Source organism: Coregonus clupeaformis, chromosome 2 (genome assembly GCF_020615455.1).
Source record: "Coregonus clupeaformis isolate EN_2021a chromosome 2, ASM2061545v1, whole genome shotgun sequence".
Taxonomy (NCBI): Eukaryota; Metazoa; Chordata; class Actinopteri; order Salmoniformes; family Salmonidae; genus Coregonus; species Coregonus clupeaformis.
The window spans coordinates 2,574,832-2,586,415 of record NC_059193.1 but is presented as its reverse complement, the minus strand read 5'-3'; the positions used below and the strand labels follow the sequence as shown (position 1 = coordinate 2,586,415).

The 11,584-nt window shown below is 46.0% G+C and overlaps 1 protein-coding gene across 5 annotated transcripts in view; it reads right to left on the bottom strand.

Moving 5' to 3' along the window:
* The window catches only part of LOC121549858 (IQ motif and SEC7 domain-containing protein 3-like), a 169,400-nt gene that overhangs the window by 81,241 nt on the left and 76,575 nt on the right, over positions 1-11,584 (bottom strand). For 4 of the 5 annotated variants that reach the window (XM_041861802.2, XM_041861811.2, XM_041861827.2 and 1 more), the window contains exon 3: positions 8,128-8,614. The exons of the other annotated variant lie outside the window; for it this stretch is intronic. In XM_041861802.2, coding sequence (XP_041717736.2) covers positions 8,128-8,614 — 487 coding nt within the window. The remainder of the gene's footprint in view (positions 1-8,127; positions 8,615-11,584) is intronic. 5 annotated transcript variants of the gene reach the window in all.

Below are 11,584 nucleotides of genomic sequence, written 5' to 3'. Positions count from 1 at the left end.
GGGTCACGGATAGGGTCTTCAGCAGCATGGTGTTATATAGTAGAGTGGGGTCACGGATAGGGTCTTCAGCAGCATGGTGTTATATAGTAGAGTGGGGTCACGGATAGGGTCTTCAGCAGCATGGTGTTATATAGTAGAGTGGGGTCAGGGATAGGGTCTTCAGCAAGATATGCTGATAGTAAATGATCTTGGCAGAAAAAAGGCATATTTAGGAGAGGGAGAAAAAAGTGTTACTGTCTGCGTCATATCTGTGTGGCCAAACCGTTCATTGCCTTCAATTAATCAGAACCACTATCTGTGGGTGCGATTGAGATGCACACTTCTCTCTCTACTACACTGAATCATCTGAAAGCTATTAATTGGGCCTGGAAATAAATGACTGTGAGATAAAGATAGAAGACAGAACTGAGGAAGTTCTGATTTGATTTGGGAAGGGATAAAATAACGTATGGAACCTTTCCCTACTCTCTTCACAGAACAATCAGAGTCTGAACATCTCTGAGAGCTGTGAGAATTCTATATATTTCTTGAGTTTCTTTGCATTTGATGGCTGTGGCAATCTCTGGCCTATGGATGTGTCAGTTATACCTTCTTCAGTTAAACTAACTGGGTCAACCCTTTACACTCTCCTATGGGTTGATCTCTCCAATGCTCTCTGAGAACATAGAGAATGTGGTGCTATTCTCCATCTTGCCACTAGGTTGCCGACATATGAGTGTCTGCTCAGTTGAGGACTTGAGCCGGTGAAAGGATCCGGAACAGATATGGACACAAGGATTAAGTCCGTTCACGTCAAATATCCCCCTGTGGCTCAAAGGCAATTGGGTGAATGGTTTTAGAAGGGATTTCGGGGCCACCAGGGGATCAACGTGTGACTTTCGATCGCAAATCTCCCTCTGCAGTCCCAAACAAAGTCACCTGCCTCCTATGGACTTCTGTGGGGAAGAACAGATAGCCAGGCAATAATGCCCACTAGGCTTTGCAATTTGCGATAAGTGGGGTGGCTGCAGCATGATGCAATCTTGCCCCATTGTCATTTGGAGAACTCTATCCCTTAGAAAGGCTCTTTAGAAAACCAAAATGACACTGAGAAATCCATCTTATCGGCTCCCTTTTACATTGCACTGCAGCGAGGCCTCTGTGAGAAAGGGAAGAGATGTTGGGAGAATATTTAGGTTGTTCTGAATGAGCCCGGCACTTTTAGCTATAGTCTATAGTCTCTCTGCAGCATCTCACATTGAGAACGTCGCTTTCTCTTTCCCGCATACCGGGATCGGGCCTTGCCTTGGATATTCATCACTTTTTATCTATCTGGAATGTTCCGACAGATGGAACTTTGAGTACACACTCAATATGACAAAGTCAGCTTCGTCACTCTGCTGACTTCGCCTGGACAGAATGGGGAGGCTTAAAAATACAGAGTTAAGGTAATAACCACGACTCATCACTCAGAATGGTGTTGCTCGTCCAAACGAATTACAGAAAGAATGTCTGAGGCAGAGGTAGCCTTGGATCTGAGCCGGGAGCTTGGAGGGGGCTGCGTTTGATTAAAGGCAGCAGTTTGGCTTGTTTGGCTTTGCCTTCTGAATGAGTTGGTAGGGGACGGTGCATAAAGAATATAGGTCATGTCACAGCTTTATCTGAGCCTGTATCTCTTTGATACACTCTGCCATCTCCATTAGACACTGAGAGCCTGGGTGAGCAGGATAGAGAGATGGTGGGATGGAGGGAGGCAGGGGAAGGTGGGTAGTGGAACTAAAAGAGGTAGACTGAGGGGCAATGGAGATATGGTAGAGCAGGGCTCTCCAACCCTGTTCCTGGAGAGCTACCGTCCTGTAGGTTTTCACCCCAACCCTAATCTAGCGCACCTGATTCTAATAATTAGCTGGTTGATGAGCTGAATCAGGTTAGTTACAACTGGGGTTGGAGCGAAAACCTACAGGAGGGTGGATCTCCAGGAACAGGGTTGGAGAGCCCTGTGGTAGAGGTATAAAGCAGGAAAAGGGAAAATAGGAAGACATTGGAAAGAGATGGATGAATGGAGAGGTTGGGAATTAAAGAAAGGCAGAGAGAGAGGGAGCCAGCTGTCAATTCTGCTTCTGATCACTTCACTATGCGCTGACGAAGAGAGATCATTCCAGGGACGCCATGGCCTGAGGGAACGGAGATGACACCACTCTGTTCCGCCCGGGCTGCCAAATCGGGTTTGACAGGCGGATCAGCGCCGGCCTGACCCGATGTTCCCGCAAGTCACCGGGAAACAATGGGGAAAAACATCCCGACAAAATGGTACATCCTGACAAAACAGTACCAAGGCAGGCGCTCTGATATGGGAGGGGAGATGGAGAGATGGGGATGTGAGATAGTGAGATGATGGGATGAACATTAACAGTCATAAGGTGAAAAGGCTAGCTTTCAAAAACCTTTCCAGGTATAAAGACATCCCAAAACAGTGGAATTAGAGAGTACACACAGTAAAGGTCAAATGTCAAGTTTGTGTGAATTTCATACAGAAAGAAAGTTTTGAGAACTCTTCAAATAAAAATCTAGAAAAATGTATTTCTAAAAAGCTGAGATGACACCGATCTAACATGAGGGAAATGGTCGTTTGGGGTTATAATATGGTTTGATAACCGAACGTAACACTAGGGGGTCAAAGGGTGAGAGCCTAGTGGAGTTTATAGGGCAGATAGAATTCAGACACACAACCAGGCTTTTGACTTTATGAGCGTATGGAGGTGCTGCTGATAGATTGAAGCAAGACCAGTCTGGGTATGAGAGATGGGACTCTGCCTCTTTGCCACTGAAATATTAATACCCCGAGGCTTGCAGAAATAGCGCATTCAGAGTGTATTTTCGAAGGGGGATGTTTATGCCACGAATAAAAATGGTTTCCAACATTAAAGGTCAGACTGTCTATGGAGAACAATCTGTTTTTTTATGTGCTATTTTTTTGTTCTGGCTTATCAGATCTGGCTATTCAGAGAAATGTGCTACGGATAGTATCTCTTGGCCTTCTCCCTGGCTGCATTCATCTGGGTGAATAGTCTCCAAGGACGAGCTGGCATTCACAGTCTGTCACGCAACCCATTCACTTCATCTCACCAAATGTCACAATACAGGTGGACAACAAAATGAACACGCACACACACTCAGCCTGAAGTCAATTATGAGCTAAACACACTGCAGGGATTTTGAATAATTTTGAGTTCAGAAAAAGTTATCCTCAGTTGAATTTGTTTGTTCATCGTATTCATTGACGTTTACCTTAGTGACCCATGCATATTTATGAGTGTCACCCTCTAATTGAACTCTGGCACAGAGTTTAAATAGCAGATTATTAAATTTGCATGCAGCAAACACACAGTTGAGAGGGCACGACTAATGCTACCTCCTAATTATAAGCTCATTCATGTCAAGTCAGTTTTTTTGCACCATGAAAATGGTCAACTTTACATGATTATGGCGTTATACTGTGCTTTGGGTTACAGCTAATTCTGAGAAATAGAGCACCAATCAGAACAGCTCTTACTGTTTATCAGGAATGGAGATGCATTTGGTGCCCACAATGTAAGAGAGTCAAGCAATAACCTACAGTAGGTCAAGCACAGGAGGTTGGTGGCACCTTAATTGGGGAGGATGGGAGCGGGATATGTGGAATGGTGTTATTATGAGCTGTCCCCTCAGCAGCCACCACTGAGGTCGAGTAAGTAGTTGACTTATTGAGCATCGACTTCAACCCTTTGAGGTCTATTAACTTTTCTTGTGAGAAGAAGTTGGAGATTCTACGTTCACTTCTCAAAAGGCATAAATAGTGACAGTTCAACCGACGCAAAAAGCTGGCAGAAGATAAAAAATGAACTTGACAGGATTCCATCGACCCGTCGCTCAAAACATTTAATCTCTAGAACGCAAACCCGTCAGGTTGTAGAGTGTTGAAGACGGGATACGATCAGTTTTCACTGCTCTCAGCATACCCAGCCGACGGTGTCATAAAATGTGCTAATCCACCCATTTCTAAGCATCAACAGTTTAAAGACGCTCGGGTAAACATATTGAACTTTCAGACGTGGCGCGCCTCTCCTCCCCCCCCAAAAAAACATGCTTGAAAAGTTAGGTTGATGCGGATTACTTAGCTCGCATTTCCATAATGGCGTTGTGAGATGTACAGTATTGCTCATAAATATCCCCTCTCTCTGGCGGAGGTTTGGAGTGTGATTTCGTGGGAACACAGGCAGCCTGATAACATCCCTCACCCCGCCGCTGAGAAACACTACAGAAATAAATGAAGTTTGATTAATGGGGCTCAAATCCAATGCTTTCTCAAGAAGGAATCTGCAGCACAAAAAGGCAATTATGGGCCCAGAGACAAAATGGTGGGAATTTGACAAATGGGACTCAGGGAAAAGCCACTAGAGGGAGCCTTCATCAACCAGCCTATCAACTGGGATACTTGTACAACTAATGGTATTAGACCAAATGTTATTGTACAGGACTGATTGGACCCACGCGATTAACTTGCAATGAGCTCTCTACCCCCAAAACCACCTACAGAGCAGGCTATGCTGTGTGAATGTATTTTGTATAAAATCACATGGTGGTTAAGCTTATCCTTGAGCAAGGAGATTTTAATGACAGGAATATTGATTTCAGAGTACATCAAAAGCCTTTTGTGAACACTACCTTTGTCCTGGTCATGATTAACTATGATTGTACTAATTTACAATACTTACATAGCCAAATAGCAAAATCTTGGCTCTGAAAAACGTTCACGTTAAATATAGAGTGAACAATATACTATGGCATTTTGCCTATGAAAACTCTCTACGTGAGCACATATTGTATAAACAGCCTTAGGGGCTGTTGCTGCAGTAATCAAGGTATCGTCCTTGTGATGGCATCACTCTGACGCTAATCTGTGGCAGGCCCTACTCCTCCACCTGTAGGCTGTGGACTGAAACCTCATCTGGGGTTCCTCTCTCCGGACAGAAGATCAATCTAACACATCAGACATGTGAAGCAATGCTGACACAAAGAGAGGGAGGCAGTGATGGAGATAATCTTTACAAGAGAGATTAAAAGAGTGACGAGGTGGGGGGGTTTAAATCTTAATAAGGACTCGAGGTGAGCGTAAGGGAGATAAGGGGTGAAATATGGGTGAGGATGAGGGTGATAAGGGGTGAAATAGAGGTGAGGACGAGGGTGATAAGGGGTGAAATAGGGGTGAGGATGAGGGAGAGTAGGGGTGAAATAGGGGTGAGGATGAAGGTGATTAAGGCGTGAAATGGGGTGAGGATGAGCGAGAGTATGGGTGAAATAGGGGTGAGGATGAAGGAGAGAAGGGGTGAAATAGGGGTGAGGCTGAGGGAGAGTAGGGGTGAAATAGGGGTGAGGATGAAGGAGAGTATGGGTGAAATAGGGGTGAGGATGGAGAGTAGGGGTGAAATTGAAATTGAATACAGAAATATCTAATTTACATAAGTATTCACACCCCTGAGTCAATACATGTTAGAATCACCTTTGGCAGTGATTACAGCTGTGAGTCTTTCTGGGTAAGTCTCTAAGAGATCTGCACACCTGGATTGTACAATATTTGCACATTATTCTTTTTTAAATTCTTCAAGCTCTGTCTAAGTCGGTTGTTGACCATCGCTAGATAGCCATTTTCAATTTTTGCCATAGAATTTCAAGGTGATTTAAGTAAAAACTATAACTAGGCCACTCAGGAACAGTCAATGTCGTCTTGGTAAGCAACTCCAATGTAGATTTGGCCTTGTGTTTTAGGTTATTGTCACGCTGAAAGGTGAATTTAACTCCCAGTGTCTGTTGGAATGCAGGCTGAACTAGGTTTTCCTCTAGGATTTTGCCTGTGCTTAGCTCTATTCCGTTTCTTTTTATCCCCCCCAAAAATGAAGAGTGGTACTCAGTGATGTGTTGTGTTGGATTTGCCCCAAACATAATACTTTGTATTCGGGACATAAAGTTCATTTCTTTGACAAATGTTTTGCTTTAGTGCCTTATTGCAAACAGGATGCATGCTTTGGAATATTTGTATTCTGTACAGGCTTCCTTCTTTTCATTCTGTAATTTAGGTTAGTATGTTGTTGATCCATCCTTAGTTTTCTCCTATCACAGCCATTAAACTCTGTAACTGTTTTAAAGTCACCATTGGCCTCATGGTGATATCCCTAAGCGGTTTCCTTCCTCTTCGGCAACTGAGTTAGGAAGGACACCTGTATCTTTGTAGTAACTGGGTGTATTGATATGCCATCCAAAGTGTAGTCAATAACTTCATCATGCTCAAAGGGATATTCAATGTCTGCTTTTTTAATTTTTTATCCATCAACCAATAGGTCCCCTTCTTTGTGAGGCATTGGAAAACCTCCCTGGTCATTGTGGTTGAATCTGTGTTTGAAATTAGGTACCTTACAGGTAATTGTATGTGTGGGGTACAGAGATGAGGTAGTCGTTTAAAAATCATGTTAAACACTATTATTGCACACAAAGTGAGTCCATGCAACTTATTATGTGACTTGAGCACATTTTTACTCCTGAACTTATTTAGGCTTGCCATACAAAGGGGTTGAATACTTATTGACTCAAGACATTTCAGCTTTTCATTTTTAATTAATTTATAAAAACATAATTCCACTTTGACATTATGGGGTATTGTGTAGGCCAGTGACACAAAATATAAACGTAATCAATTTTAAATTCAGGCTGTAACACAATAAAATGTGGAAAAAGTCTAGGGGTGTAAATATTTTCCTGAACCAATACTTGGTCTTGAGGTGTGACTGATGATCTGTGTGAGAGCTGGAAATGGAAAGGTTGCCTTACCTGGTTGAAGGTCATTGGACGAGATGGGAATGGAAAGGTTACCTGGTTGAAGGTCAGTGGACGAGATGGGAATGGAAAGGTTACCTGGTTGAAGATCAGTGGACGAGATGGGAATGGAAAGGTTACCTGGTTGAAGGTCAGTGGACGAGATGGGAATGGAAAGGTTACCTGGTTGAAGGTCAGTGGACGAGATGGGAATGGAAAGGTTACCTGGTTGAAGGTCAGAGGACGGGATGGGAATGGGGTGGTCAAGGCCCCTCATATGCAGATGAGTGTCTGATGAATCCAACGTCTCTGATGAATGGGATGATGAGAACACACACACACACACAGGTAAGCACAGGCACACACACACACACACACGGACGCACACACAACAAACACACATGCAAGCACAGGCACACACACACACACGGAGTTCACGTACAGACGCCCACACGCCCACACGCCCACACGCACGTACACACACACATCATGCAAATGAGTTGTGAGACACAGAACAGGGAGATGGGTCTCTGTATGTTAGCATGGCCATCACACATGGATGATTTCCTGAACACTTACTACATGTACAGTAGAGTTTCTAGTCTAGACATGGCAACTCTGAACATATGATGTTAAGGTGAAAACAACATAAGACAAACAGACCAGGAGAGAAGACATGAGTTTAGTCCATGCATGCAGTACAACCACCATCGGGAATATTACTTCATTATGTTACCATGACGATGCATCATCTATACAAGAGAATGTGTGATTGTGTGAGTGAGAGAAAGAGTTGGCGGGAAACAACTACATTTTTTCCATTTGAAAACCTCCCAGACATTAGACACACAGTGTGAGCCAATCGTTAAACAACAAGCTGCCACACAGCAGCAGAAGGTACTGTAAGAACAAACACACACCGCCTCAGTGAAGGTCACCGTTCCACATCTGTTCAAAATAAAAAAGCCATGTTATGTCAATGAAGGTGAAAATGACAATGGCGATGATGATATTCATGTTAATGAGGAAGACACTAGACTCAACAACCCAAAACACCCTAAGAACATCTGCAGAGCCAACTTCAAAGGCAAATAATGTCAATCAAAAGGCCAGCCGAGGCCAATCCACAAAAAAACAGCCATAACAAACAAACAATCCCAGGTGCACCAAAACAACAACAGCCTCAACAGACAAAACAAACAGCCTTGACCTCAGACAGAACCTAAACAAACGACCACAAAGACCACAAGACACACAGTACAACCCAAGCCGTCCCCCACCCCACCCCCCCACACACCCTACCTGCTTGTTTTTGAGGTCGAGCGAGAGCTCGTAGTCGGAGGTGGCGGAGTGCGAGCAGGCCCCGTTGCGCTGCACCCTCATGGGGGAAGCTGTGTGGTGCAGGCTGGCCCTCCTCCCCGCCGCTCCCCCCCGGGCCTCTGCCCCCTCCTCTTCCTCCTCCTCCACCTCAGCCTCTACTGCCGCCTCTCCCTCATGCTGCTGCTCCTGCTGCGTCTCCACCACCTCTTTCTGCTTTATCTCCTCCTCCTCCTGCGCCTTATCTCCTCGCTCTCCCTCCTCCTGCTCAAGTTCCCCTCCGCTAGGTGAGCGGGAGGCTGCGGGGGTGACCTCCTGCTGTGCTTCCCCCACGCTCGTGCCCTCGGGTTTGGGCTGAGGCTGGGGTTCAGGTTGGGGCTGGGCTTGGGGCTCATGCTGCTGGGGTTTGGGCTCCCCTTCTCCCTCTCTCTGTCCCTCCTCCCCCGAGGGTGAGTCTGGAGGAAGGTCATCGCTGCAGAAAGGAGGAGAAAACGGCAGAGTGAGGTTTCTGCTTCCTGCTGGCTGACCTTTGACCTCTTCTCCAGGCTGGCTGGCTGGGTCGTAGTAGGGGGTTTGACCTCTGTGTGAACCTCTCTCTGTGTCTCTGGTGATACGAGGTGTGTGCAGGGTCAGAAGAACAGGAGTCTGTGAGTTTGTCTGTGTGTCAGCGGAGGCTGTCCGGTATAGACAGCACAAGCACAGAACAGAACAGAGGACACTATACGACCACAGTGCATGTCAGTTTCAGTATTCAAAAGAGGACAGACTCACTGCATCAACACCACACAGAGGAGTTATTATGTGGACACACGAAGAACAACTTTGGGGGAATCCGACAGCGACACACAGACATGGGATACAGTCATGCAGCTACAGGGTAAGTACAGGACTAGACTGTCTCCACAGGGGCAGCCTGAGGTGTGTGTATGTCTGCGTGTGTGTGTGCGTGCGCGCATTAGCAAGTGTGGGATAGCACATGTGTGCATGTGAGCGCCCGTGATTGTGTGTGTGCGTACAAGCGTGTGTGTGTGTGTTGGCTTTTAGAAAGGGAATGGGGATGCCTGTGAAGTGTGAGCTGCTGTGGGCATTGCACTGTACACAGGACCACAGCATACTGTAGCTACTGTTGTGTTGTTGGGGATTCGGGGGCTGTCACAGTGTTTGACGGAGTGGAGCTGTGTCTTTGTTTTAGTGTCACACTGATATTACGGTGGGACCACGGGGCTCTCTCTCTTTCTCTGTTGCTCATCCCCTCTTCCTCTCTCCTTTGTTGGCTGTCTCTCCATCACTCTGTTCTTCCCCCTCCTCTCTTTCACCTTCTCTCAAATGCTGTCTATTCTTTATCATAATTTGTATTTTATTTACTATTTCTCCCTTTTTCTCCCCAATTTCGTGATATCCAATTGGTAGTTACAGTCTTGTCATATCGCTGCAACTCCCCTACGGAATCGGGAGAGGCAAAGGTCGAAAGCCACGCGTCCTCCGAAACACGACCCTGCCCAGTCGCACTGCTTCTTGACACACTGCTCGCTTAACCCGGAAGCCAGCCCCACCAATGTGTCAGAGGAAACACTGTACAACTGGCAACCGAAGTCAGCGTGCATGCGCCCGGCCCACCACAAGGAGTTGCTAGAGCGCGATGGGACAAGGACATCCCAGCCGGACAAACCCTCCCCTAACCCGGACTACGCTCGGCCAATTGTGCGCCGCCTCATGGGTCTCCCGGTCGCAGCCGGCTGCGACACAGCCTGGGATTGAACCCGGGTCTGTAGTGACACCTCTAGTGCCTTAGACCGCTGCGCCACTCGGGAGGCAAATGCTGTTCTCTCTCTCTCTCTCTCTCTCTCTCTCTCTCTCTCTCTCTCTCTCTCTCTCTCTCTCTCTCTCTCTCTCTCTCTCTCTCTCTCTCTCTCTCTCTCTCTCTCTCTCTCTCCTCTCTCTCTCTCTCTCTCTCTCTCTCTCTCTCTCTCTCTCTCTCTCTCTCTCTCTCTCTCTCTCTCTCTCTCTCTCTCTCTCTCTCTCTCTCTCTCTCTCTCTCTCTCTCTCTCTCTCTCTCTCTCTCTCTCTCTCTCTCTCTCTCTCTCTCTCTCTCTCTCCCCTCTCTCTCTCTCTCTCTCTCTCTCTCTCTCTCTCTCTCTCTCTCTCTCTCTCTCTCTCTCTCTCTCTCTCTCTCTCTCTCTCTCTCTCTCTCTCTCTCTCTCTCTCTCTCTCTCTCTCTCTCTCTCTCTCTCTCTCTCTCTCTCTCTCTCTCTCTCTCTCTCTCTCTCTCTCTCTCTCTCTCTCTCTCTCTCTCTCTCTCTCTCCTCTCTCTCTCTCTCTCTCTCTCTCTCTCTCTCTCTCTCTCTCTCTCTCTCTCTCTCTCTCTCTCTCTCTCTCTCTCTCTCTCTCTCTCTCTCTCTCTCTCTCTCTCTCTCTCTCTCTCTCTCTCTCTCTCTCTCTCTCTCTCTCTCTCTCTCTCTCTCTCTCTCTCTCTCTCTCTCTCTCTCTCTCTCTCTCTCTCTCTCTCTCTCTCTCTCTCTCTCTCTCTCTCTCTCTCTCTCTCTCTCTCTCTCTCTCTCTCTCTCCCCTCTCTCTCTCTCTCTCTCTCTCTCTCTCTCTCTGAATTGCCAAAGCCTCTCACAGTCCCATTGTGGAGCCCAGAGCCCCAGTGTTACTGTTACTGACAGACAGTCTCCCATCTCTGGAACTGACAGACTGATCACAGAGCTCTATCCACTACCCAACATTACTGCTTCTCCAATGTCCAATGTGTGAGCCACAACAAGTAACAAGCCAGTCTGTCGGAAATTGTCAATAAAACATGTCCTGTCCTCTTGTTAGAAAAACACAAATCCATGGTAAGTATGAGAAAAATAATAATTTAGATGTAATATATGTTTCTATGGGAGTGTGTATGCAAGACAAAGAAGTGTTACTGTTCTCTTGATAAAACTTTGATAGGTCGGCCTACATTGCTGAGGGAAAGTGAATAAGTGTGAACTCCATTGTGGCAGCTTTTCATGTCTTTATCTGAGTTGCTGAGCCTCTTTAGTATTCTAGATCTACGTCAGGCCAGATGATGATTGATGTATGACACGGCCAAGCATTCCTTTCCCCCCGGTTTCAAAGCAAGACACATCAGTTGGTTGAATGATATCCTCTTGAGTGTTTGTTTCTGTTCTTTCTGTTTGAAGTTTAATGGAACTGAACCACTTGATTTGGTTCTTTCTGTTCGAAGTTTAATGGAACTGAACCACTTGATTCGGTTCTTTCTGAGAGAAGTTTAACGGAACTAAACCACTTGATTCGGTTCTTTCTGAGAGAAGTTTAACGGAACTGAACCACCTGTTTCGGTTCTTTCTGAGAGAATTCTGTGCTATGTTTGGTTCTACGTCTTCGTAGCTCTACGGTCGACAGTTCAAAGAACATAAGTGTGTTTTCATGGACACATGAGAGAGAGAGA